General features: G+C 36.0%; 1 protein-coding gene across 1 annotated transcript in view; it reads left to right on the top strand.

Moving 5' to 3' along the window:
• LOC109691684 (ATP-dependent RNA helicase DDX3X-like) overlaps positions 1-24,213 on the top strand; it is an 81,597-nt gene that overhangs the window by 39,985 nt on the left and 17,399 nt on the right. Inside the window, exon 5 of the mRNA XM_074063174.1 lies at positions 3,468-3,576. Within this exon, the coding sequence (XP_073919275.1) occupies positions 3,468-3,576 (109 nt within the window). The remainder of the gene's footprint in view (positions 1-3,467; positions 3,577-24,213) is intronic.

Below are 24,213 nucleotides of genomic sequence, written 5' to 3'. Positions count from 1 at the left end.
TATTTTTAAGATAGTGTCATGGGACTGGCTTCAAACTATGATTCTACTAATCTCTGCCTCCTGAGCAGCAGGATTATAGGCAAGAGCCATAAGGTCTGGATTTTTGTTTTGTTTGTTTTTGTGATGCTAGGCTGAACCATTCTTTTCAAGATACTGTGTCCCGGAATTATTTGCCAGGGCTGGCTTCCAATTTTCTCTTGATGATGCCTCCTGAGTAGCTAGGATTACAGGCATGAGCCACTGACACTCAGCTTAACATAGTTACTATATATGGTGGGCAAACTGGTCTAAGATTGTTAAAATCTAAATTACATACCATTTTTTTTTTTTTAGTCAATTTAAATGTCCTTTTCTGTAGTTCTTATAGCTGGCTTCTTACCACTGCAAAGGGTAAGCCCTGTTCCTAACTTTGGGCAGTGTATATTGCTTTTTCTATACTGGAAGTCAGTACATTTGGTTTGGTTTTTTTGTTTGTTTGGTTGGTTTTGGTTTTTGGTGGTACTGGGGTTTGAACTCAGGGCTTCACACTTGCTAGGCAGGCATTCTACCACTTGAGTCACTCCATCAGCCCACGGCTTTTTATTTTTCTGGTTTCCTTCATTAAATATTTCCATCTTAGTACTGGAATAGTGGCTCAAACAGGTTTACTCTTGAGTACATCCTAAAATGTAAGTGCTATGTTTGCAGATCTTATATGTGTTAAATATTATCAATTTTCAAAAGTATTTACACTATTTAGGCTTCTGTGATTTTTGAAGTTTCTGAGTGTTCCACATCTTCAACATTAAGTGTTTTGTCACATTTTCTGTAAGTAGATGTGTTATCTTAACTGTATTTCCTGATAACTAGTGATTGACACTTGGGCCATGCAGTTTTTTATTACGTCAAAAAAAGTTGGTCCTGGTCCTGGCAGAGTGGCCCAGTGCCACCACCACCAAAAAAAAAAGTTGGTCCTTATCAGTAGGGATATAATGGAAAACATTTCCTCCCTTGAAAATGAAAACCAGGTGAGATAATTGGGTTGTCACACTTTCATATGACATATTCCTCCCTCAAATCTTATTATGATACCAGGATATTATGATATCCCTTGTCAGGTGGAAAAAAATAGGTAAAACTGTACCAGCAAAATAATGAAAATTATTAATGTTGATTTATGAGAATATAGTAAATAAATAATGGATAGTTTTGAGGACTGCAGTACATAAGTCAGATAGTAATTGAATTAAGACAACTTTTCCAGTGGAAAAGTTACATATAGCTCCAGGATTCATCCATTTTGAAAAGTTAACTTTTTTTGCTCCTTAAGGTGACAGTTGTCTAATCAATACATTTCCAGGTGTGTCAGCTATAAAATACGACATTTAGATAGCTGAACACTTTCATTTTCATTAGACAAAAACGTAATATGAGTAAGATAAAGGAGCCAGACATGGCTTCAGCTCAAGGCCAGTCTGGGAAAAAAAAAAGAATTGATGGTATCAAAACAAAGTTTGCTTCATGGGCTGGGTGCTGAAAGCTCATGGCCTATAATCCTAGCTCTGCAGGAGGCAGAAAATTGAAACAATTGAGGTTGAATGCCACCTTGGGCAAATAATTCTCAAGAACAAAAAACCAACACACACACAAAGCAGGGCTGGTGGAGTGGCTCCTGAGGCACAGAGTTCAAGGCCTCCCAGCACCACCAAAAAATAAATCTTTCCAAAGATCCAAGTAAATACTAGAACTCAAATCTAGCAGTAGTATAAAACATTCTGATTTTTAAAATTATATTAGAATAATGTAACTTCATAGGGAGTAAGTTGACAACATGAAAAGATTATCAGTAGTAAAATGTGGAAGGATAAGACCCTTGAGAATATCAAGGCTACTGTAACTTAAAAGCTCAACTTCACTGCTTTTCTCCAACTGTGGTTTTTCTAGTTCTGGTATTTCACATATCTCAATTAGGAGACAGAAACATGGGTGGTAGTATATTTTGTGTGTTTTAATATGTTTTCCATCACTGACTTAAATATACAAGATGGAAACATTTTGTTACCACGATAAACTAGTTTATAGTTGTAAAGGTTTGTGGTTTTGGTTTTGGTTTTGTTTTGTTTTGCAATACTGGGGTTTAAACTCGGTCTCCACCTTGAGCCACTCCACTATTGTTTTTTTGAGATAGGGTCTCCTGGATCTGTTTGTCTGGGGATGTCTTTAAACCTGATCCTCCTAATCTCTGCCTCCAAAATTTAGGATTACAAATGTGAGCTATGGGGACCTGGCTAGTAGTAGAATGATTTATGTAATATCTGTACCTTCCATTCTGTGTGGCACAAATGAGTATGTAGACATATCCTGTTATGGGGGAACTCTGGCAAGCCAGAAATCTACTTTTATCCTAGTTATTTACATTTAATTGTCAATTAAATTTTTTTATTTAAAAATGTGCTTTTAGCTGGACAGCAGTGACTCACGCCTATAATTCTAGATGCTCAGGAGGCAGCGATCAGGGACTCTTAGTTCAAAGCAAGCCCAGGAAAACAGTTTGAGACACCCTATCTTGAAAAAACATCACAAAAAGTGGAGGCAGAGAGGTCCTGAATTCAAACCTCAGTGCTGCCAAAAACAAAATGATAAAAATGTGCTTTATGCACCATCTTTGACTTTTGTTAATTAGAGAAGTAGATACTTCTGTTAATACTGTGGCAGTTGGTTATATGTTGTAATTAGTGTGTTAACAAGAGTATAGTCCTTGTAGAGCATTTGGTAACAACTTTTCCTGATACTAAATGTCATCACTTAACCAGCCTTCACAACAAAGGACAGTGCTGTAAATAAAGAATTCTTTGTCTAGAATTTTCAGTTTTGTTAACAGTTACATTAAAGTATTCTGGAAAATAAAAAATGAATCAGCACTCTGTCTCAATGATCTTGAATGAAACTAATAGTGCTCATCAAAGACATACTTAGGTACGAAAAATTTTTAGGCTATTCTAGCCCCTGGACACAGTGCTCTCTGGAAGTCAGATATGATCCAGTCTGCTTTTGCAGATTAATTTTTTAGTTTTCCAGCTGATATTTGTTAATCCTGTGTTTATTTAAGTTCTAAAGTCTAAAACTATATTTTCTGGGAAAACTAAATCTATAATGAAATGGTGGAAGGACAATTACTGAGCAAGTGAAAACTTTTAACTGTTCATACTGTCCTTCCAGTATGAACATAAATATCTAAAAATAAAAAATACCTATTTTTGCAGTATTGGTGATCAAATCCAGGGCCTCAGGCATGTCAGGCAAGCAGTGTACCACCAAGATACATCTTCAGCTGCCTCCTAGCTTTATTTTAAACTTAAGCCTAATATAATGAAATGACTCACTTTCTAACATCTAAACTAATTTTTTAAATCTGCGTTTCTTTGCTTAATTACAATAATATAGATAAGATCTGAAATAATAATAATACTTATATTTTTCATTTTTAGGCTGTTCACTGCTACGAATCTTTAATAGTAAAAGCTGAAGGAAAAGTGGAGTCTGATTTCTTTTGTCAATTAGGTCACTTCAACCTCTTATTGGAAGATTATTCAAAAGGTAACGGGTTTTGCTTTTTAAATTTCTGCTTGACTTATACATTATGTAATTCTGATGTTTTTTGTTTTTTTGTCACCTCACTTGCTACTATTTTTTTATATTCTTTCTAGAACCTCATAAACTTAGTAAGCAATGAGAAAGAAGGTACAGTAAATGGAAATGAAAAAATGTAACTATAAACATTCAGTGAATTTGATGATGCAATAAAACAACATCCTGCTTACTGAAAATTCAGTCCCTGGTCTGGATGCCAATTTACAAATAGTAAGGGCAGAATTTCAGAGAAAAAGAAATGAAGGTTTATTAATTTTCCAGGCAAATAAATGAGGACAGTGGATTAGTGTGCTAAATCTGAAGGGAGAGGTGGTTTATAGTAAATCCCAGGAGTTTGGTGCTTCATAGTGTGATTATTTCCCCTCTTGTTAGCACTTGTCTCAGAAACTTCATGTCCTGTTGACATACAGTTTTTTGTAGTCAGACACATGGTGGTTCAGCAGGTGGCTAAAATAGTGTTAATCTTGAATTCCCTAGCATTGGAGAAGAAAGAGAAGAAATAAAGAAAACTGAAACTTGAGCCATTGAGTAAAGCAAGTTGGCTAGAGAGATGATTTAGTTATTAGGCAAAAAATTTATAAGCTGTAAGCACCTTGTAGGTATCTTTTCTTCTTATTGTATATGTGTATTGCTATTTTTGTTTGCCCTGTAAAACATCCATGTTCCCTTAAATCTTACCATAGTAAAAAGAGTGCATGTTTGGTATTTTGTCTGTGTATTCAATTATGAGTGTCTTGGGAAAAAAGAAGTACCATTTTTCATTTTTGTTATTGATTTCCTTTTTTTTTTTTTTTTTGTTAATACTAGGATTTGAAGTCATATATACAAATGTGAATATCTTGGGAAAGAGAAATACTGTGTTTTGTATTTGTTCTCGATTTTCTTTTCTTTTTTGGCTGCACTGGGAATTTGGGGTTTGATCTTAGGGCTTCATGCTTGCTAGGCAAGCACTGTTACCACTTGAGAAATTCACCTGATCTTTGTCTCCTGACTAGCTAGGATTATAAGTGTGAGCTATCTGTGCCTAGTAAGATCTGTGAGTTTTATGGTACCAATCTGTTTCCTAAGGCTGTTATATGTTCAGCATATTAAAATCGCATCAGACATCTTCTCCCTATACTGATTTTTCTACAGTAAAGAAAAAACTATGAGCAAGAACATTTTATACCTTTTTGATGGGTGTAAATATCTTGGAGGAGATGTTATGGTTTCTGGCAAGTGTGGCTACTGAGAACAATTGACTTAATTATGTTTGGATGACTGTTGGGGACTGGGAATGAAGCTCACTGATATGAAGCTTGCCTAGCATGTCAGAGAACCTGGGTTCCATCCTCAGTGCTAAACCCTCCAATATAAGATCTCCATTTTAGTTCAAACATGTGCCTATAAATGAAAGCTAAAAAAATTTTTTTAAAAACATAGTGCTCTTGGCCATCAAAGTTCAATGATAATGAGTTGAGATGGCCAGTGGCTCACACCTACAATCACAGTTACTTGGGAGGCTGAGATTGGAAGGATTAAGGCCAGCCTGGGCAAATAGTTTAAGAAACCCCATCTCCAAAATAACCAGAGCAAAATGTATTGAAGGTCTGACTCAAGCCTTAAGAGTACTTACTTTGTGAGCACCTGCTTTGTGAGCACCTGCTCTGCAGTTCAAACCGCGGTACCACAAACAAACAAAAACTTCAGTGATAATGAATCAACAATATATTTGAAATAATGTGCCTTTAATCACAAACACATTAAACAAAGTTACATATTATTCAGTTAATGAAAAAGTCGTGATCAGAGGCTAATAGAGAGTTAATCCTGTATTTCTGTTTAGGAGAAATGGTTCAGTATTTGCTAAGTATAATTGGGAGTTCTAGGCCAGAGACCCTACTCTCTGAGGTTCCACATATCAAGTCCGGCCACTTAGGAGTAATGGTGAAGGGCAGAGAAAAACGATTTAATGCAGCACTGGCACACTGTGGGAAGAGGCAAAGTGAGCATTTCAGCCCATCTGTGGAACATAGACATGAGCTTTTGTTTAAATAGAGGAAATACTTGGGTAGGAGGCAAAAGATACAGATAATTAAAGAATCCCAGGTAAAATGTGGCCTGGTTGATCATTATCAATGGATTGGGATTGAGAAGTTGTTTTATAGCCATCATGAAGATAATGAAGATAGTAAAGACATTAACCGTCAGCACTTTCCTTCCCGGCTTCCAGGGGAGAGGAAGACTCTGAGTAAAGGAGACAGATGCAAAATAGAGGCAGAGATGCAAAGCTTTTACTGTGTTTTTAGTTTTTAGTTGCTGTTTGGACACTTGCAAGCCAATGTGAAGAGTCAATACTTTTTGGTAATAACAGCTAAGTCACTGTTAGAAAAGTATAGGTAAAGAGTGATGTAGGTGAAAAATGGTAGAGTATGTGGATTTGTGCTATAATATTTTGTAGTGTTGATAGTACTATTGCCCAATCAAATTTTCCCTTTAAAAAGATTACAAAACATTTAAAATTTAAAATTTGGAGTATACTTGGTCTACCATATATTTCTAGTCCAATGGCATGTGTTAGTCTTCCCATGTAAAAAGTGTTTCTGCATTTATAATTTAAAACTTTAGAATTCCTCTATAATGTTCTGTTACTTATGGAAAATATTTCCTTATTGGGCATTTTGGTTCTTTCTTTTTTTTTGTAGGTGTGCTATTAATACAATCATAATGAAACACAAATTATTTTCATATTTTTGGAGGCAAAGTTATAAGAATACACACAACACATATATATTCAAATGCACTTTTTTTTTTTTGGTGGGTCTGGGATTTGAAATAGAGCCTCGTACTTGCAAAGCAGGCACTCTACCATTTGAACCACATCTCCAGTGCATTTTACTTTGATCATTGTGGAGATGGGAACCTTGAAAACTTTTTGCCTGGGCTGGTCTTGAACCACAATCCTTCCATTTCAGGTTTTCTCATGCTTAGGATTACAGATGTGAGCCACTAAGTGCCCAGCAATTTTCAAAGTTATTTATGTCTGCCCTTTTTCCCTTTCTCCTTCAGAGAGGTTGTTTCATAAATTCTATATAATGAAATTCTTTTGCGTTCTGCAAATTCTCTGACTACTTAAATGATTTTTTGAAAAACAAATGAATTAGTTTACATTAACTTTTCTCTTTGGGACAAAGTTCTGTGTGTTTGACAAATGGTAGTTAGGTATTAAAGTATCATTATGTATTATAATACATATTATACTGTCATATAGAATAATTTTACCACTCTAACAATCTCTGTACTAGTACCATAATTGAGTACGGTAACTTCACAGTACATTTTGAATTCATTCAGCCATTTTCTCTTCATTCAAGCCTTGGCAAAATGGATTTGTTTTTTTCTGTAGAATATCATATAGATGGAATCTCATAATATATATGAGAAATATAGTGGAATCTTATAGTAATATATACATATAAATATGTATCCTTTTTAGGCATGTTTGTTTTACTAGCAATCCTTTGTATGATTTGATAACTTATTCCCTTTAACTGAGGAATTATTTCATTGTGTGGATGTAACATTGTGTTTGTTGTTTATCATTTAAAATAAATACCAGTTAAATGTTTGGTATTAATTTTAAGACCCAATCATATCCTTTAGTACCATATGGTGTTAGAAGTAATAAGGCATTTGAATATAAAATCCTTCCTAAAATATAAGTATTATGAAGATGCCTACAAGACACCAATAATATATTTGCAGGCTTAGTGGAGAAAGTAGCATTCAGTTTATGTATCATGAAAGGATATAAGGAAATGGTGTTCCACATTGGGCCTTAAAGGATAAATAGGATTTTGATAACAAAAATGTGAAAATGAATGCTTTTAGACCTAGTGAAAAACTATTGAATTTTTTTGTGGGGATTTGAGTTGTATTTTAGCCATATTTCGGAGAGCTATGCTAGGTAATAGTGTGTGGATTAAATCTAGTAGATAATGATAAACTGTGCAAGTAATAGGTTAAGTGAAGAATAATGATGAATTTCAACTAATGAGGCAGCAGAAATCCAAGGGAATGGGGTATGTGTGAGGAGTGTTATGAACAATTTATCTGATATGTTACTGTGATGAAGTTGAGGAATCTGGGATGACTATGGGTAGATAGAGTCATTTTAGGAACAGTGAGTCCAAAGGCAATTTTTTGCTGGATGGAAGAAGGAATACATTAAATGTTTCACTCTCTATATTCAGACTAAATGACTATTTGTTTCAATGTAATTCTAGCTACTTGGGAGTCTGAGATTGGGAGGATCATGGTTTAAGGCTAGCCCTGGCAAATAGTTTTTGAAACCCCATCTCCAAAATAACTAGAGCAAAATGGATTGAAGGCAGGTTCAAGCAGTAGAGTGGCTGCTTTGCAAGCTTGAAGCCCTGAGTTCAAACCCCAGTCTCACTAAAAAATAAAAACAACAAAAAATTAACAATGGTACCATTGTTTGAGGCTTCATATTCTTTTTGTATCTACCAAATCTACATTCTTTTTTTTTTTTTGTGGTAGTGGGGCTTGAACTCAAGGGCTTCACCTTGAGCTATTCCACTGGCCTATTTTTGTGACATAGGGTTTTTTGAGATAGGGTCTCGTGAACTATTTGCCTTGGCTGGCCTGGAACTATTATATTATATTATATTACTATTATTATATTATATTACTATCAGTTTATAATTTCATTATTCATATATTGTATCATCTGGGTAATCTTTATAATATTCTTTCTTTAAAAACTCATTTATTCATATCTGACCCATTGTTTGGGTCATTTCTCCCCCTGCCCCCTACCTCCTCCCTCTCCCCTCCACCTCACTCGCTTACAGGCAGAACCTGTTCTGCGCTTTTCTCCAATTCTCTTGAAGAATAGACATAAGCAATAATAAGAAAGACATAGCATTTTTGCTAGCTGAGATAAGGATAAGTATATAGAGAGATTCCTAGCATTGCTTCCATGCACAAGTGTTTTACAGCCCAAATTGATTCATCTCTACCTGACCTATTCACTACTTCCTGATCATCTTCCCATATTCACTTCTGTCGTTTTAAGGTTACTATATTAGCTCCTCTGCCGTGGGGATATCAAACAACTTGAAGTTTTGGGTTTCCTACCTATCCCCATACCTCCCGTATGTGCTCTCTCATTGTCATGTGACCCTAGTCCACCAACATTGCTGTATTTGTCCTAGATCTAAAGTCCACATATGAGGGAGAACATACGATTTTTGGTGTTCTGAGCCTGGCTAACCTCACTCAGGATGACGTTCTCCAGTTCTATCCATTTACTTGAGAATGATAAGATTTCATTCTTCTTCATGGCTGAGTAAAACTCCATTGTGTATAAATACCACATTTTCTTTTTTTTTTTTTTTTCATTTTTCTTTTATTATTCATATGTGCATACAAGGCTTGGTTCATTTCTCCCCCCTGCCCCCACCCCCTCCCTTACCACCCACTAAATACCACATTTTCTTAATCCATTTGTCAGTAGTAGGACATCTTGGCTGTTTCCATAACTTGGCTATTCTGAATAGTGTTGTGATAAACATGGGTGTGCAGGTGCCTTTGGAGTAACTTGTGTTGAATTCCTTTGGGAATATCCCCAGGAGTGGGATTGCTAGATCATATGGCAGGTCTATGTTTTAGATTTTTAAGAATCCTCCAAATTTTTTTCCAGAGTAGTTACACTAGCTTGTATCCCACCAGCAATGAATGAGAGTTTCTTTTTCTCCACATCCTTGCCAACAACTGTTGGTGGTGTTTTTGATGATGGCTATTCTAACAGGGGTGAAATGACATCTTAGTGTGGTTTTGATTTGCATTTCCTTTATGGCCAGAGATGGTGAACATTTTTTCATGTGTTTTTTTAGCCATTTGAATTTCTTCTTTTGAGAAATTCTGTTCAGTTTAGTTGCCTATTTCTTTATTGGTTCATTGCTTTTGGGAATGTTTAGTTTTTTGAACTCCCTGTATATTCTGGTTATCAGTCCTTTGTCTGATGTGTAGCTGGCAAATATTGTCTCCCACTCTGTGAGTGGTCTCTTCAGTTTAGAGACCATTTCTTTTGTTGTGCAGAAGCTTTTAATTTTATGAAGTCCCATTTGTTCATCCTTTCTCTTAGTTGCTGAGCTGCTGGGGTTCTATTGAGGAAGTCCTTGCCTATACCTATTGCTTCCAGAATATTCCCTTCTCTCTCCTGTACTAACTTCAGAGTTTCGGGTCTGATATTAAGGTCCTTGATCCATCTTTAGTTGATACTAGTACAGGGTGATAAACGTGTCTAGTTTCAGCTTTTTGCAGGCAGATAACCACTTTTCCCAGCAACATTTGTTGAAAAGGCTGTCTTTTCACCACTGTATGTTTTTGGCACCTTTGTGAAAAAATAAGGTGGGCACACCTGTGTGGATTCATATCTGGGTCCTCTATTCTGTTCCACTGGTCTTCATGTCTGTTTTTGTGCCAGTGCCATGCTATTTTTATTGCTATTGCTTTGTAATATAGTTTGAAATCAGGTATTGTGATACCTTCAGCATTGCTCTTTTTGCTGAGTATTGCCTTGACTATTTGCAGGGTCTTGTGTTACCAAATAAACTTTAGGGTAGATTTTTCAATCTCTGTGATGAGTGTCACTGGGATTTTGATGGGAATTGTATTGATCATGTAGATTGCTTTTGGTAGTATAGCCATTTTTACTATGTTGATTCTACCAGTCCATGAGCATGGGATATCTCTTCACTTTCTGTGTAGTCTTCCTTGATCTCTTTCTTCAAAGGTTTGTAGTTTTTATGGAGGTCATTCACATCCTTTGTTAAGCTTACTCCTAGGTATTTGATAGATTTTTTTTTTTTTTGAGGTTTTTGTAAATGGATTTGTTTCCATATATTCTTTCTCGGTTTGTTTGTTTTTGGTGTGTAGAAAAGCTAATGATTTTTGTAAGTTGATTTTGTATCCTGCCACGTTGCTGTAGCTGTTTGCTGTAGGAGTTTTTGGGTAGAGTTTTTTGGGTCTTTAAGATCTAGAATCATGTCATCTGCAGATAGGTTTGTTTTGACAGTTTCTGTACCTGTTTGTATTCCTTTTATTTCTTCTTCTTGCCTAATTGCTCTGGCTAGGAATTCCAGTACTATGTTGAATAGGAGTGGAGATAGTGGGCATCCTTGTCTAGTTCCTGATTTTAGAGGGAATGGTTTCAGTTTTTCTCCATTAAGAATAATGCTGGCTGTAGGTTTGTCATATATAGCTTTTATAATGTTGAGGTACTTTCCTTCTATTCTTAGTTTTCTTAGAGCTTTTATCATGAAATGGTGTTGGATCTTATCAAACGCTTTTTCTGCATCTATTGAGATGATCAAGTAGTTTTTGTCTTTGCTTCTATTGATGTGCTGTTTTACACTTATAAATTTGCGTATATTGAACCACCCCTGAATTCCTGGGATGAAGCCAACTTGGTCACGGTGAATGATCTTTCTTTTATGTTGTTGGATTCGGTTTCCCATTATTTTACTGAGGATTTTCTCATGGATGTTCGTTTAGGAGATTGGCCTATAGCTCTCCTTTTTGAAGGTGTCTTTGCCTGGTTTTGGGATGATTGTTAATACTGGCTTCATAAAATGAGTTAGGCAGTGTGCCTTCCTTTTCTATTTCATGGAAAAGTTTAAGGAGACTTGGTATTAGTTCTTGTTTAATGGTCTGATAGAATTCAGCAGAGAATCCTTTAGGTCCTGGACTTTTCTTTTTTGGGAGACTCTTTATTGCTGCTTCAATTTCATTTTGTGTTATAGATCAGGTGATTAATACCCTCTTGGTTCAGTTTTGGATGGTCATAAGTATGTAGAAATTTGTCCATTTCTTCAAGATTTTCAAATTTATTAGAATACAGTTTGTCAAAGTAGTCTCTGATGATTTCCTGGATTTTGTGGTATTTGTTGTTATCTGCTCTTTTGCATTTCTGATTTTACTGATTTGGGTTTTTTTTTCCTCCTCATTTTAGTCAGGTTTGCCAGGGGTCTGTCAATATTGTTTGTATATTCAAAGAACTAGCTTTTTGTTTCTGTGATTCTTTGTATTTTGTTGTTGTTGTTGTTGTGGTTATTGTTGTTTCTATTTCAACAATAAAAATAAGAAATATTTTCTGTCCTGTTTGTTTTGGGACTTGTTTATTCTTGTTTTTCTCGGCGTTTGAGATGTAGCATTAGGTCATTGATTTGAGATCTTCCTGTCCTTTTAATATATGCACTCATGGCTATAAACTTTCCTCTCAGGACTGCCTTTGCTGTGTCCCATAGGTTCTGGTAGGTCATGTTTTCATTTTCATTAACTTCCAGGAACCTTTTAATTTCCTCTTTTATTTCATCAATGACCCACTGATCATTGAGCAATGTGTTGTTCAGCTTCCAATTGTTTGCATATTTTCTGCTGTTATTTTTGTTGTTGGGTTCTAGTTTAATGCGTTGTGATCAGATAGAATGCACAGAATTATTTTTATTTTCTTATATTTACTGAGGCTTGCTTTGTGCCCAAAGATATGATCAATTTTGGATCATATCCAAGAAGGTTCCATGGGCTGCTGAGAAGAATGTATATTGTGTGGAAGTTGGATGAAATATTCTGTAGACATCAGCAGGTCTGTTTGATCTACTGTGTGATTTAGTTCTAGAGTTTCTTTACTGATTTTTTTGTTTGGATGACCTATCTGTTGGTGATAGGGGATATTAATGTTTCACACTATCACTCTGTTGGAGTCTGTATATGATTTTAGGTCCTTTAGAGTATGGTCGATGAAATTGGGTGCACTGATGGTGGATACAGATAGGTCGATAATTGTTATTTCCTTTTGGTGTATTTCCCCTTTTATTAGTTTGGAGTGTCCTTCTTTATCTCTTTTGATCCATGTAAGTTTGAAGTCTACTTTGTCTGAGATAAGCATTGCTATTTCTGCCTGTTTTTTGGGGCCATTGGCTTGGTAAATCTTCTTTCTGCCTTTCACCCTAAGCCAGTGTTTGTTTCTGTCAATGAGATGGGTCTCCTGTAAACAACAGATTGTTGGATCTTCCTTTTTAATCCAGTTTGCCAGATGGTGTCTTTTGATGGCGGAATGAAGTCTGTTAACATTTATTGTTAATATTTATAGGTATGTTGTAATTTCTGTCATTTAGTTGGTTTTATTGTTTAAGGTTTTGTTTGTGTGCAGCTGAATAAATGTTACTCTGTTCACCTTGAGCTACGCCACCAGCTCTATTTTTGTGAGCTGGGGTTTTTTGAGATAGGGTCTTGCAAACTATTTGCCTGGGTTGGCTTTGAACCGGGATCCTTCTGATCTCTAAATTAACATTCTTACTATAGAAATGCTTTGGTCATAATTTTGAAAATCAGCACATTATATTACTATCAGTTTGCAGTTTCATTATCCATATATTGTACCATCTGGGTAATCTTTAAAATTTTCTTTGAATTTCTATTTTTATTTACTTTTGTAGAAAAACCCTCATTTTCTTTCTTTCTTTTTTTTTTTTTTTTTAACAAAATCCTGTTGTTTGAAGGGCTTAAGCAGTAGAGCACCTGTCTAGCAAGCATAAGGCTCTGAGTTCAAACCACAGGGGGGGAAAAAAAAAAAATCCCGTCCTGTCCAATTATTTCTCTAGTTACATTTTAATCTGAGTTTTATTTGTATGGAGATATTTTCCTTTTAAGAATGGTGCTCATTTTTTAAAAATGTCTTCCTGTTAACATATTTGAGCACAAAATATGTCATTTTAAGTATACATTTCATTTGGCATTGGTTATATCACAAGTATCAGTATTTTCTTTTTCCAAAACTTTTTTTGTTAACTCAGACTTAACTATGCAATATATATATAAGCTATAGCTATTCATTTATTACACCCAGACATTGGTAACCTGTCTCTGTGAATTTACTTCATTTGTATAACTTGTATAAATAGAATCATATAATATTTGGTCTTTGGTGTTTGGTTCCCTTAGCATGCCTTTTAAGTGTTATCTGTGTTGTGCCATGCATCACAATTCTATTTCCTTTTTTTAGATGCACTGGGGCTTTTACTTGGGGCTTTCACCTTGAGCCACTCTACCAGCTCTATTTTTGTAATGGGGTTTTTCAAGATAGAGTCTGTTTGCCTGGCTTTGAATCATGATCTTCCTGATCTCTGCCTCCTGAGTAGCTGGAATTACAGGCATGAGCCTGTTTTCTTTCTTAATTTATAGTCTATTCCAGAGAAATTTCTATCTGTACTTGAGAAGAATATGTATTCTTGAGAAGAATATGTATTGTGTAGAGTTTTGATATGGGTATTTATTATACATGATTTTAACAAAATATCCCTCCCCCACCACAAAAATGTTGTTATGTGATATGCTGTTTCCTTGCCCTTGATTTTTGTGGAAATGTCTCCTAAAAAGCAAAAAATCAAGGTCAAAGAGAGTTCTCCAAGTCAAAAAGGCATGTAATGTGCTTTTTTTAAGCAATAGTGTAAAAAGTTAGATTTGTTGAAGGTGGTATGTATTTAGGAGGAAGAAGGTGAGTGATATTTGGGAAAGATAATTCAAGCATCTACAGTGCATTACTGCACTCTATGGCATCCTGAACATACTCAGTTTTTCCTCAACAACAGTCTCTTTGGAACTACATGCCTGCTGATACTACATCTACATTGTCTAGTTAATATTGCTATTCTGCTTTCCAGTGTTTGTTTTTGAACAACATTGTTATGTATTATTGGGTGTAGAATGATCAAGTTTGCAAATCTGATGGCAGATCATCTTATTTCTTCCTTTAATTATGTCAGTGTTGTTTCCAGTTTGTTTATGTTTACATTTGTAACTGTTAGACTGCAGAGAGGCATGCAAGGATGGTTGGGAGGCGGCATACCATCAGCATAGGCTTTAATTAGGAAAAGAGCCTGTATAGGGTCTTCAGCAAGAGAGCTAGAACCCACTTCCAGGTGTAGGTTTAGGGTAGACACAGAGGGGGCTGGCGGAAAAGTACCAGGAAAGTTGCTGGGTGGTAAGACGTACTTGTGGGTCACTAAAGAATGCTGTTGCTGGGCAACCAAGGAAGATAAATTGTGGTTAGGTCTGCTCAACTGTCCTTGGCACTCAGCTGGAGATAAAGGTTAACAACTGTTCCTTTGTCAGTCTTTGAGGTACTGTAAGGAGTTTCAATATGCTGCCTGGGAGGTGCTTTGTGTCTAGTTCTAACATGACTGCCCTTACAGTTCACGCTAACACTCCTGCCTTTTGATAGATGTATATTTTTGAAAAGAGATGATGAAATGTCATTTAGCTACTTCCTGCTGATGGAGTGCTGAGGTCTCTTGAGGAGATGGGTATTGGCAGGGTCTTCTTGCTGTAGACAACTGTGGCAGAATTGGATCAAGTTGATCTGCTTTTGGGTAGTGTTCTCTATGAAAGCCTGGAGCCTCTGGAAGTGTATGAAAGAGACAAGGTATGATAGCAGAATGAGGAAAAATAAGGGGTCCCAAAAGAGGGAGGACCCATGGCATCCACATAGACCAGGAAGATCATTGTTTCCAGAATTCTGTTGCTTGTTGTTGGTGATTGACAGCTTGTTCCTGAAGTCTCTTAATGACATCATGCATGACCCTGTACTAGTTGACATAAAAATAGCATTTTTTTCCTGTTGAAGTATGAGTACATGGTTTTGAATGGCGACCTGTATAAGAAATGTAGCCTCTGGGAGAAAAAGCGTGTCATGCAGTTATGTATATATAGGCAATGCTATCAGCATTAGAAGGAAAATCTAGGGATTGTTGGGATACAGATATGGGCTCCTGGTTTAAGTAAACAAAGAACTGGGGGCAGGGGACAAAGGCGTGCATAGTTAAACAGTCCTAGTCACAGATCATCAGGTGTGTTCTGGTTGGCCATTATTTCAGTTCTTGATTTGGGAGAGGTTTTGGAGTTGTTATCTGGAGGGTGGTCCATCCCAAAAGAGGGTCTGCTATTAGGGGTAGTTTCAGCCCTTGTCATGAAGATGTTATTGAATATTTTTGTTCTTTTTGATTTCAAGGTTGTTGCAAGGTGACTGTAAAGAGAACAGTTTATAGCAAAGACACATATAAAACAGGGAGATGTTGGTTTTTTTTTCTGTTCTATTTTTAGTTAATTTGTAGGCCCAGGTAAGGAATCATTTCTTTTCAGCAAAAGAAGTTTAAATCCCTCCTATCATTTTTTTATGTTTGAACATTTGGCTTTTTAATCGTGAGGGAATTAGGGATTTTTTTCTGGCCAGTGATAAATTATCACAGGAGAAGGGGACACAGGAGATAGCTGACAGTTAAGTCAGCAGTTGTTTAAGTCTAAAATATAAGCCTTATCATAAAGCAGAATTCAGAGGGATTAAAAGTCAGAAGGCATCCAGTTAAATGAACTGTGTAGGGGTACTCATTTTAAAATAACTCCATGAGCATAGGTTAGTAAAAAGATATCTTTGGAGCCAGCAGAAATAATCACTTTTGTCTCTTACTTATGTAGATGGACTTGGCCAAAAAATAAGTTTGCCTCCTGTCTGAGGTGCCTTTAAGGGATTGGATGTGTTAATAGTGATGAATAGAACACTTTTCACCCCCTCCCCCCCCTTTGGTGAAACTGGGCTTTAACTCAGGGCCTCAGACTTCCTAGGCCTGCTAAGCTTGTGGGGCAGGCACTGGAGCATTTGAGCCACTCCTCCTGCCCTGTTTTGTATTGAGTATTTTGAGATAAGATCCATTGAACTACTTGCCTTCAGCTGTCTTTGAAGGAAGATCCTCTTGACTTCTGCCTATGGAGTAGCTAGGATTACTGGCATGAGCCACCAGCTCAGCTGATAACACTTATTTAAAACCTCTTGGTTTTAGTAAATTTTGTGAGGTCTGGCATAGGTAACTCCATCTGGATTGTGACAGATATTCCCTCTTGTCTCCAAACTGTTTGTGTTTGAACAATTTCCTCTCAAGATTCTGTCAATTAATCATTGTAGTTAATGAAGATCGCTTAATGCCAGGAATACTTTTTTCCTGGATGTTCTGATCTGATCCCATGTTGGAGGATAAGCACAAGGTAAGTCATGTAGGAGTCAGTGCCAATTAAGACCTATGTGGCCAAAGTATAAGCAACAAAAGAGGTTTCAAAGAAGTAGGCTTACCTAGTATCCATTTTTAATTTTGTCTGTTTATAAATAATGTCCTGTCATCTTAAAAGTGGTACAGAAGGTCAACAGAAAACAGCTAAGTGTTTTACAGGGAGAATACAAAAAGTCAACAAAAGCAAATATTTAAAAGGCTGACTCAATTGACAGATAAGTACTTGTTAGAGTCATCTTTGAGTTTGACTGTAAAATTTCTGAGTAAGATCCAGAGTGAACGACAAGACTTAATATAGTTATGGTTAAAATGACTTAGAATAGTTATAGGTAAAATATACTTTAGCAATTGTCAGTGTCTAGTTATTTTTATAACATAAAGCATGTTAGGAAGGTGATTAGGACCATCGGCATTACAATAGTAATGCTAAGTGCTCCTTACTTCAATTAGGAATACCTGTACACAATCCTGTAAAAAGTCTTGCATTGCAGCAGTTTTGATTTGGAGAACATCTATATGGTAAAGATTTTTTTCCTAAGTTTTATATGTTAGAAGTCTTGAAAGGAGCCAGCAACAATTAACATTGCAAATACATAGATGTCAGATACACATATTTATTTATCTAATTTTTAAAAATAAAGCTTAGAATTTTGGCAAGGTAAGACACACTAGTTACACAGCATTGACAAAACCCAAAACTCTTACAGGTTAGGAGAACAGTCCCAGTGACACCAAATAGCCTTATTTCCTAATGTACATGTGGGCCTTATATTAATAATAAACCTTATTTGATTAAGACACATAATTGTGAACCAGATTTTAAATAGCACGATTGCCCAAATAGCAGAGTTTTTCTTTTGGATGTTACTGATTATAGACAGCAGAAATGCTAAGAATCTCATTGACCGGGTTTAGATGGAATGTATTTTGAATTAAAGAGAACATTAGCTAGTCACTTTATATGTATTAAACTGACACATTTTTAACTCTGTAAACTTTATACAATATTTAGATAAAGTCTAGAAATACAGCTCTATGTAGTTTTAGTTACAGATATATAGGGTATTAATTTAGGATTAATTACAATAATAAATGTTTTACCACACAGGTAGAAGGTAGTCATATAAGAGACATTCATATAAACTCTGATTTACTTAAGGCTTACTTTTTTAAGTAGTTCAAAGTTTGACAAGATTGACAGAAAATACAAGTAATTATTTTGATAACATTCTTTTAAGTCAGTTTCTTATAGATGCTATTAAGAGTAGAACTATTGTTTTCATATTGTAGGTTTATTATTATAGATGCAGAGAATTAAGTTCTAGTTTTACATCAGTACAGTAAATTTTGACCTTAGAAAAATTTTAAGGCAATATAAAAAATTATAATTAACTTAATTACATGTATGAACTTTCAATAACCCTGAAATCTTTTAATTTGCATTTTGAAACAATTTTTATAAAATTTTGAATTTAGACAAAGTTTTCTTTACTTAATAAAATTAAATATTCTGTTAGCCTTATATTTTAATATGGATTCAGGAAGAAAATCAGTCCTAAACTGTTTATATAATAATCAATTTATAAAAACATTTAATAGTAGATCCAATTATAAATAAGTTGAATGGCAATGAAATAGACGAAGCTATTGTCCATAAAGTCTCTTCGTTTGGTCCTAAAGCAGAGGATAATTTTTGAACTCCTGCATTTTAGTTAGACCTGATTGACCTAAAAACTTTGAAAAAATGGGTTTGCTGAAAAGTAGCGGCAAAAGATTCTGGAGACAGAAGCAACTTTTTTTTTTTTTTTTTTTTTTTTTTTGCAGTACCTACACCCTGAGCCACTCCACCAGCCCTTTTTGTGATGGCTTTTTTTTTTTTTTTTTTGAGATCGGTCTTATGGACTATTTGCCTGGGCTGCCTTTGAACCACGATCCTCCAGATCTCTACCTCCTGAGTAGTTAGGATTACAGGCATGAGCCACCAGTGCCATGTAGAAGCAACAAATTTTATATTCATTTTACAATAGGATTTATCCTACAGACGTTCATAAACATGCATATGTCACAAAAGTTTTAAATTAGGTATGCATAAATGTTAATTTAAGAGTGCATAGTTTCGAGAGCTCAAGAATATGTGAAAATTAATTTAGTGCCCACAAGTTTATTTCTCAAAATTTTAGGAACAGATTGAGATGTGTCTTATGTTCTTTTTAGGACTCATTTTTGAGAAGCTTTATAGTTGAAGTAAGAGTCAATTTTATAAAAGTCCATCTCAGTCTCCAATAAGATTGTTGCTATATTTATCAGATTTTAATCTCTAACAAGTCAGTCTTCATAGTCATACAGTAATAGACACACAAAATTCACACAGCATACAAAACAATTACATTAATTCCAAGTGCACTCTTAGATATTGTCTCTAGTAAGCTAGAATTTTCCTTAGGTGGCAGATGGTTTTAGTGCTTTTTATTTTTAAGTTGTTTATAGGCTCAGTATTTTTTATGGTTATTAGCCAATTTTTAGTCATCTTTTAGTATTTGGAGTGTTTTATGAATGTCAGGGGCTGACTGGGAGATAAAATGAAGGTGCAGGTAGATTTTCTTCTTCTTAATCAATTTTCTTGATATATTTGGTCATTTCAGAAAGATGAGAAAAAAGGGCTGAGTTTTCATTGGGCTTCTGGGTAGCCTTATCTTTCTGGGGAGAGGTACTGCGGTTTGACCTCAGGCCTTACACCTTGAGCCACCATCAGTCCTTTTTTGTTATGGGTTCTTGAGGGTCTCTGCAAACTGTTTGCCAGGACTGGCTTCTAACCCTGATCCTCCTGATCTATGCCTCTTGAGTAGCTAGGATTACAGGTGTGAGCCACTGACATTGGTACCTCTTAATTTTATTAGGATTCATTTATTAGTTAACTGTCTTTAAGTGTAGTTTTGTCTGTTTTGATCAGAGGGTAGGTAACTATGTGGCCTCTTTTTAATCTGAAAAGACTAGATTTTCCTCTATAGTGTACTTTTTAAATAATTTGTAAGAATAGTTTACTTTGGGTTACAGCAACTTTGTTATTAATCAAACCTCTTAACGTTAATTTAGGGAATCTGGTTATGGGTGGTAGCTGTCATCCCATATCCTCTTTTTGGTAAAATTTCTTGGATGCATGAGTCCACTGTCTTATTTTGCATTAAAAATTAGTTTTAAAATCAGAATTTTTATGTCAGATAGGTTCAGATGCAGACTGGTGTGGTGAAAAAGATTACATCTCCATTGAAACTGGTAATATCTGGTTATATTAGTAAGTAGTGGAAAGATAGAATGAATTAACCCCCAAGAGTTAAGTTTAGAGAAGGGGACTTGCCTTATTAAATGCATAGCAGAACCCAAGAAAGGTGTCGTTTGGTCTTATCTAATGTCATAGCCAGGAATGCTGAGATTCCTAATTTAAATATATGAGATATTTGTAGAAAATAAAGGAACACTTAGAAAATTGAAATGTTCTCTTTGGTTCTTCCAGACTAAGTACATGTTAGACTGAGAGCTTGTATGGAAAGCTGAGTTCATGCGTCTGTAACCCCACTTCTTGGTGCCTTGGCTAGAAGAGCAGATGGGTCACTGCCTGGAGCAACCTGGATATAACCTTTTCCCTCTCCTGGTCTTGACATATCTGCATGGCCCATCTATAAAGTAAAACTTAAAGGACAAAACTGTTAGTAGAATGTTTGTTTAGGCAGATTTACAACCTCAACATTAGGTGGAAAAAAATTTAGGGGGTTAGGACAGAGAATCAGCGCCAGTCCTCAGCCCATGTCATTTAGATTTCTAATTGATTTTATGTTTTTTAACCTTGGTATGCTGTGAGTTGCTTAGGAGGCTGAGAAAATTGACAATGCAATTTGAGGATTTCTTCTATTTTTTTCTTTGTTCACCTTTGTCTCAGTTGTTCTCACTTGGATGACCAGTCCAGAGGAGACTGGAGCAGGCTGAAGAGTAGCCTCATGAATGAGACAGATTCAGAGAGAAGAGGTTCAAAGCTAAACCTTTTTTATATCTTGTGAGATGAGGGAGGAGGAAAGGATGACATAGAGCAGGGTTGAAGTCAGGGGACGGGGAGGGTTTTTTAATGGAAGATTTTTCTTCCCATTTTTTTAATGGGAAATTTTACTTTAGGAGGAGAATATGATAAAGTAAACAAGACTGGCAGAGAGAGGGTTTAGAGTGGAGATAACTAAAAGCTTAAGTATAGGGGAACCTTGGACCATGTCTCATAGCATAGCCGAAGTTTTTGAGATTGTGCTGAATTTGGAAATAAAGTATCCTGTTCTGGTCAATGGTTATTATTGTTAGACTGAAGAGAGCATGGAAGGATGGGTAGGAGGCAGCTCAACATCAGCTTTAATTGGAAAATGAGTTTGTGGAGGGGGTCTCCAGCAAGAGAGCTAGGGCCAACTGCCACAAAGATATTTGGGATAAATATAGGGGGAGCTAGTGGAAAAGTACCCGGAAGGTCACTGGGCGGGAAAATGTTCTGTGGGTCACTCAGGATGATGTTTCTGGGCAACTAAGGAAGATAAGTTGTAGTTAGGTCACTTGTCTGCTCAACTATCCTTTGGCGTCCCTTTGTCAATCTTTGGGGTTGTGTGGGGAGTTTCCAGTAAGCCATCTGTGAAGGTGAGGGAATTTCATTGAGACATTTTCATATATCCTTACAGTGTACCTTGGGTAAGTTCATCTCTTCCATTGTTCTCCTTCTTTTCCCACCTCTAGTTAAAATGATTTCAACAAGTTTCATTATTCTATTTTCATACAAGTATGTAAAATACATTGACCATATCCATCCTACTTTAACTTCTTCATTTGTCCTCCCCTCCTAATACCAATACCCTACTAGGACCTACTTTATATTTTAGTTCTTCATCACTTAAGTGTATATTTATTGTTAAAAGGGATTTCACCTGATAATATAATCAGGTCAATCCCCTCTATTACTCTCCTGTAACTTTCACACCTATCTGCTATCATTAGATAGTTTTCACAATGATGTAAGTATTACCTACTCTCTCATTCTCTTTTCCTCTCCTTTTTCCCCATGTTCCCTCATTTACATTATTGCAAACATGTTCTTTCTATATACATTTGTATGTGTGATCATATTTATGTATAGGTTTATTATTTGGATCTCTCTTCCACATATAAAGGAAAACCTGGAAACCTATGTGTTTCTGAACATAACTTACTTTGCTTAACATGATGACCTCCATTTCCATCTATTTGGCTACAAACACATAATTTCATTCTTTATAGCTGCATAATACTCCGTTTTGTGTATGTGTGTGTGTGAGAGTATGCATGTAGGTATATCACATTTTCTTAATGCATTCATCAGTTGTGGGACTTTTGAGCTGTTTCCTAATTTGGTATTATGAATAGTGCTACAGTAAACATGGATATGCAGGTGTCTTTGTTGTATTCTGACTTACATTCCTTCTCATGTGTGTCCAGGACTGATATTTTTGCTGGGCTATATGGTAGTTGTAATTTATAAGTATTTGAGGAACTTCCATACTGCTTTACATAGTAGTTGTACTTTGCCTTCCACAATGTATAAAGGTTCCTTTTTCCCCATATTTTCACCATGATGTTTTCTTTTTTAGTTTTTATTTTATTCATATGTGCATATAATGATTGGGTCATTTCTTCCCCCTTCCCCCTGCCCTCTCCATTACTTCCACACCCCCACTTCTCGCTACCTGGCAGAAACGATTTTGCCCTTATCTCTAATTTTGTTGCAGAGAGAGTAAAAGCAATAATAGGAAGGACCAAGGGTTTTTGCTAGTTGAGATAAGGATAGCTGTACAGGGAGTTGACTCGCATTGATTTCCTGTACATGTGTGTTACCTTCTAAGTTAATTCTTTTTGAACTAACCTTTTCTCTAGTTCCTGGTCCCCTTCTCCTTTTGGCCTCAATTGCTTTAAAGTATCTGCTTTAGTTTCTCTGAGTTGAGGGCAACAAGTGCTATCTAGTTTTTTAGATGTTTTAACCTATCCTCATATCTCCCTTGTGTGCTCTTGCTTTATCATGTGATCAAAGTCCAGTCCCCTTGTTGTGTTTGCCCTTGATCTAATGTGCACATATGAGGGAGAACATATGATTTTTGGTCTTCTGGGCCAGGCTAACCTCATTCAGAATGATGTTCTCCAATTCCATCCATTTACCAGCAAATGATAACATTTCATTCTTCTTCATGGCTGCATAAAATTCCATTGCGTATAGATACCACATTTTCTTGATCCATTCGTCAGTAGTGTGGCATCTTGGCTGTTTCCATAACTTGGCTATTGTGAATAGTGCTGCAATAAACATGGGTGTGCAGGTGCCTCTGGAGTAACCTGTACCACATTCTTTTGGATACATCCCCAAGAGTGGTATTGCTGGATCATATGGTAGGTCAATGTTTAGATTTTTAAGTAGCCTCCAAATTTTTTTCCAGAGTGTACTAGTTCACATTCCCACCAACAGTGTAAGAGGGTTCCTTTTTCCCCACATCCTCGCCAACACCTGTTGTTAGTTCACCATGATGTTTTTGATGATAACCATTATGACTGGAGTGAGATGAAATCTTTATATTTTAATTTGCATTTCCTTTATGGCCAGGATGTTGAGCACTTGTTCATGTATTTATTGGCCATTTGTAGTTCTTTGAAAGAGTATTAAAAAAAAGTTTTGAAAAAGTTCTGTTCATTCATTTGCCCATTGTTTTCTTTGGGTTGTTGATTCTGAGGAGTTTAGGTTTTTTGTTTTGTTTTTTTTTTTTTTTTGAGGTACTGGGACTTGAACTCAGGTCCTTATACTTGCTAGGCAGGCAGTCTACCATTTGAGCCACTCTGACAGCCAAGTTTAGTTTTTGAGCTTTTTCTATAGTTTATGGGTATTAATCCCTTGTCACATGTATATCTGGCGTTGATTTTCTCCCATTCTGTGGGCTGTCTCTTCCCTATGGTGATTGTTCCTTTTGCTGTGCAGAAGCTTTTGCATTTGTCAATTTAATTGCTTTCTCTTAATTTCTGAGTTTTTTTTTTTTTGTGGTACTGGAATTTGAACTCAGGGCCTACACCTTGAGCCACTCTACCAGCCCCTTTTTTGTAATAGTTTTTTCAAGATAAGATCTCATGAACTATTTGCCTGGGCTGTCTTTGAACCTCACTCCTCCTAATCTCTGCCTTCTGAGTAGCTAGGATTACAGGCATGAGCTGCCAGCACCTGGTTGAGATATGAATTCCTATTCAAGAAGTTTATTGGTTATGTTGTATGTTTCAGAGTTTTCCTATTCTTTCCTGTGGTAGTTTCAAAGGTTGAGGACTTAAATAAGATATTTGATACACTTTGAGTTGATATTAATTTAGGGTGAAAGACGGGGATCTAATTTCAGTCTTTTACATGCCTATATCCAGTTTTCCCAGCACA

The sequence above is a fragment of the Castor canadensis genome, chromosome X (genome assembly GCF_047511655.1).
Source record: "Castor canadensis chromosome X, mCasCan1.hap1v2, whole genome shotgun sequence".
Taxonomy (NCBI): domain Eukaryota; kingdom Metazoa; phylum Chordata; class Mammalia; order Rodentia; family Castoridae; genus Castor; species Castor canadensis.
Note: the sequence above shows the minus strand (reverse complement) of the source record. Positions and strands in the feature narration are given on the sequence as shown.